Here is a 4,763-nt window from a genome sequence, read left to right as displayed (position 1 = left end):
GAAAACCATTTAAAATTGCTATCTAGTTTTAATAATAATTTTTAAACTAATTAATATATATTTTTATAATAAAAGTAATTATTAAAAAGAAAATGAATTTAAATTTCTTAAGAAGTTTAAATAATTTAAAAATTAGTATAGTAAAACTTTATTTTATATTATAAAATAACATAGTCAATGCATATTAATACTACTGAATTAACAAATCATATACTAAACATAGTTACAATTGGCATTGAATATTTGTAATCAAATAATAATTTTGTAACAATACTGTTAAGTATTAATATTCAAACTAACTCCTAAATAATACTGAATAAAAAAGAAACCATTTAAAATATTTGCTCCCCCTTGTTTTACTTGTATTTTGCTGTTTCCTAGTGGTTGCAGACATTCATAGAGTACGATTTTTTTAAAAATCTACTGGATTCTTTTATTTATTTTTGTAAGTAATGATTTGACACCACATCTATTGTCTTTCTGTATTAAAAGATGTACAAAATACAGTAAAAAGAGAAAAAGTAATTGATGGATTGCTCTGTAAAACCTTTCGGCAGTCGCATGTATTTTTTTTTTCTTTATGAGTCTTCAAAATATTATTTAGATTTAAACCAATGTGAAGTTTGAATTTTCAACTTCATTAAAAAGATATCAGAAAATACAAAATAAAAAAAGTACAATTAAATTATTTTTATAATTGTTTATAAACCCTTGTAATTGTTTTTGAATAAAATTAATTTATATGATTTTATTAAACTTTTTCTTTTGAGTAATAATAGTTTTATTGTTTCAGAATCAATGAAAAGAGAAGTAGATGTTATTACTGTTCCTAACAAAGAACATATAGTTGTCCATGAGCCTAGAACTAAAGTAGATTTAACCAAATACTTAGAAAACCAGTTATTCAGGTTCGATTATGCATTTGATGAGAATGCAGATAATGAAATTGTATATAGGTAAGAATAGACTTTTTACATAGATTTTGATTATTATACATTATTTTTATTGATCTGTATTCCAAAGTTAATAATCAATTACTTTTTTTCTCCATTTTATCTATTTGCAAGTTAGACTGAAATTTATTTTAAAACAAATATAAATAATATTGTGTATAAAATGTTCTCTCTCTCCGCAAATTACTTTACAAAAGATTTAATATTTCTTCACTTCTTTTTTATGCACCTTACTTAAATTGAAAGAGATATATCCAGTATTTAAGTATGTTTTATATTTTGATAATTTATAATAAAATTTTAAATTTTTTATTTATTTCATCTTGCAACAGTGCTTATTATTGTTATTGAAGTTTGCATTATTTTATATTTTGAAAATATCAATTCATTTTCACAAATGAAAATACATTTATCTGTTGGAGAAAAAGTGCATAGAACTCAAATAATTTGCCACAATTTGTGTCACCAGGAAAAAGATACAAATATTTTATTTATTTTGCTTTGATTATTGAGTCTTAATCATTAATATTAAAATTTTAGAATAAAAAATATCAATTTATTTTGATGCCAAAGGAAAATACACTGATAAAAATATACTTGTCTCGAATGTCTTATGATATTAGAAAATGCAATTTTTTTATCTTGAGTAATCTCAGAATTTTTTAAAAATTTTTATGCTACAAATTTTTACCACTATGTGCAATATTTCTTTAATGAAATTTTATACATTGATAATAGACATCTTCCCCTCATAAAAGATTTTTTAATTCTTATTTTTTCTAAGTTTTATCTACAAAAGATAAATTAAAGATAACACATATACTATTATCACATATAGAAAAACAAAATGAAATGTATACGTTTAACTAAGTTTATACCTTTTCATTTTTAGTTAAAAGCGAATATAAAATGAATCAAATATTACATATTGCTAATGCAATTTTTAATTCAATTAGCAATTTCTATTTCAAAATTTTGCAGTATATGTGAGCCTGTTATTTTTAAATTGGTAGTTTTTTTAAAAAAAAAATTATGTATATAGCTTAGTTTAGATCTAAAGAAGAAATATTTCTTTTACTGTTCAAATTTGAATAAACGTTTTTGGTCTATTCATACCAGTTCAAACTTTTTATTCTAGTTTTCAACATAAAATTTTTTTCTTAAATTTCTGTGAAGTTAAATAACTTTAAAGAAGGAATTCTTTCTCCACTTGATTATTCTTTTATCAAATAAAAATATTTGTATGAGCTCACAAAAAAATTGTCATTTTGAATATTTAGTAAATTGATTTAATTACTCTAAAGAAAATTGTTTGAACAGTTGAAAGTGTTTATCTATGCACTTTGAAATAAAAAATCTGTTAGTGAATTTTCAAAATACTTTTAAGTGTAATCACACTTTCATAGTTAACCACATTTAAAAATTATCTAATTTTCAAACAAAATTATTGGTTTGCCATTAACGTATTATTTCACTTTATTGATTTATTTTTCTATTCAGTTTTATGTCTGTTAATGGTTCTATTTTTTTAAATCAAGCTATAAGTATTCAACAAAATAATGTATTTAACAGGTTTACTGCAAGACCATTGGTCCAAACTCTTTTTGAAGGTGGAATGGCTACTTGCTTTGCTTATGGTCAAACTGGTAGTGGAAAAACTCATGTAAGACAAGCCTCAGTTTTTTCAGTTCTTTTTTGAGAGTTTTTATATTTATCTTGAAATTTTTTTTTTATAGAAATGTATGCTTCCATTTTTTATTTATTTATTATTATTTTTTTTAGCAAATGAATGTTTTTCCCCGTTTAAACTATGTTTTTAACTGAGATGTCAAAACCCCCTTTTTGACAATTGTCAAACTCCCACAATTTTGGGCAGAAAGTAATTATGAGATACAGTAAATATAAAGTAATAAATAAAAGTATATCGAAATTACATGTGATCAATTATGTTCTTTAATCATTTTGACAGTAAACCCTCTTTTTTTTGACAATTACTCTTCAAAAGCCAAAGTTTTGATGTAGAAATTCATTATTTGTTATAAATATTAAGTAATTATAACTAAATATATGTAAAATTGCAATTTTTCCAATTTTTTTGTTTCTTTAATAATTGAAAAGAAAAAAACAATATTATTAAAAAAAAACTTATCTTGTTCCATTATGTGTAAATTTAATTTTCTTTTACTCCTTTTTTCCTCAGGCATACAATTACAAAACACTAGTTTCAAGGCACTCTATATTAATTTATTTTTCAGTTTGAATGACTTGAATTTGAAAATGTTTTGATTGATGCGGAACTACATGAACTAGATTTTAGATGTGTAAAAACTGTTATATATTCTAAAATTAACATTTTGTTCATATATTAAGAAATTTATTCTAAAAATGTATTAAATGTTAATACGAGGGCGTTTCGAAAAGTAAAGATACAATGGATCGCATTCCTTAAAAAAAACATTTAATTTGAAAGCGTCAGTTACGTCTTATTAACTCGATTATTTATTATTTTTCGACATAATCACCCCCGTTATCCAAACATTTGTTAAGTCGGTGCACAAGCTTTTGTATCCCACAGTCATAGAAGGTTGCCGCCTGTTGTCGGAACCACATTTCAACTTCATCTTTGATCTCATCATCGTCGTGGAATGATTTTCCACCAAGATGTGACTTCAGGTAAAGGAATAAATGGAAGTCACTGGGTGCAAGGTCCGGGCTGTATGGCGGATGGTCCAATACTTGCCATTTGAATTGTTTGAGTAGTGCTTTGGTTACGAGCGCTGTGTGAGGCCAAGCGTTGTCATGAAGCAAGCGGACTCCATTTGTCAGCATTCCCCTGCGTTTGTTTTGAATTGCCCTTCGAAGACGTTTCAAAGTCTGGCAATATGCAGCAGTATTAATTGTCGTTCCGGGAGGCATAAATTCCAACAGAAGAATGCCTTGTCTGTCCCAAAAAACAGAAGCCATGATTTTTTTCGCTGAAATCGAAGTTTTGAATTTCTTGGCTTTGGATGAATTCGAATGGCGCCATTGCATTGATTGTTGCTTGGATTCAGGTGTATGGTGATAAACCCACGTCTCGTCACCTGTCACAATGTGATCAAGGAACTCATCACCTGCTTCTGCATAGCGTGTGAGGAAGTAGAGTGCAAAGCCCATCCCCTTTTTTTTTTGTGTGTTCTTCTGTTAACATTTTTGGAACCCAGCGCGCACACTATTTCCTGTACCCTAACTTGACAGTCACAACTTCATAAAGAGTTGTCATTGACACTTCCGGTATGATCTGACGCAATTCTCTCAATTTGAGACGTCTATTCGCACGAATTGCTTCCTCCGTTCTCTGAAGAAGGGCATCACAGATGGCCGACCTGTTCTTTGTTCGTCATGAATATCGGTCCTACCTTCAGAGAAATGACGACACCACTTCGTTACATTCTGTCTATTCATAACGTTCCCATAAACAGAAACAATTTCTTTGTGAATATCTGCTGGTTTCTGACCTTTTGCATGAAGAAAACGTATGACGCACTTGCGCATTTGGCGGGATTCTGAATCGACGCAGCCATTTTAAACACGACCTACTCCAACCAGAATCAACGTTAAAATGCCGAACGACCGCGAGAAGAAAGCTAACGCTTCAATGTTAAAACTTGTGTTGCCAACTTGCTCGCCAAAACTTTTCTTTTCCTCTGGCGTACGGTGTATCTTTACTTTTCGTAACACCCTCGTAATAACATCATTAAACATTTCAATTGATGGTTAAAAAAGTTAATAACTGATTGAAACATTTATCTTTTTTTGCAAATTATGATT

The 4,763-nt window shown here is 27.8% G+C and overlaps 1 protein-coding gene across 1 annotated transcript in view; it reads left to right on the top strand.

Annotated features, from left to right (window-relative positions):
- LOC107442034 (kinesin-like protein KIF2A) overlaps positions 1-4,763 on the top strand; it is a 39,701-nt gene that overhangs the window by 16,224 nt on the left and 18,714 nt on the right. The window contains 2 exon segments of the mRNA XM_071181778.1: positions 780-956; positions 2,526-2,616. Of these exon segments, the coding sequence (XP_071037879.1) occupies positions 780-956; positions 2,526-2,616 (268 nt within the window).

Source organism: Parasteatoda tepidariorum, chromosome 6 (assembly GCF_043381705.1).
Source record: "Parasteatoda tepidariorum isolate YZ-2023 chromosome 6, CAS_Ptep_4.0, whole genome shotgun sequence".
In the NCBI taxonomy this organism is placed as follows: Eukaryota; Metazoa; Arthropoda; class Arachnida; order Araneae; family Theridiidae; genus Parasteatoda; species Parasteatoda tepidariorum.
This window is presented reverse-complemented; position numbering and strand designations above follow the sequence as displayed.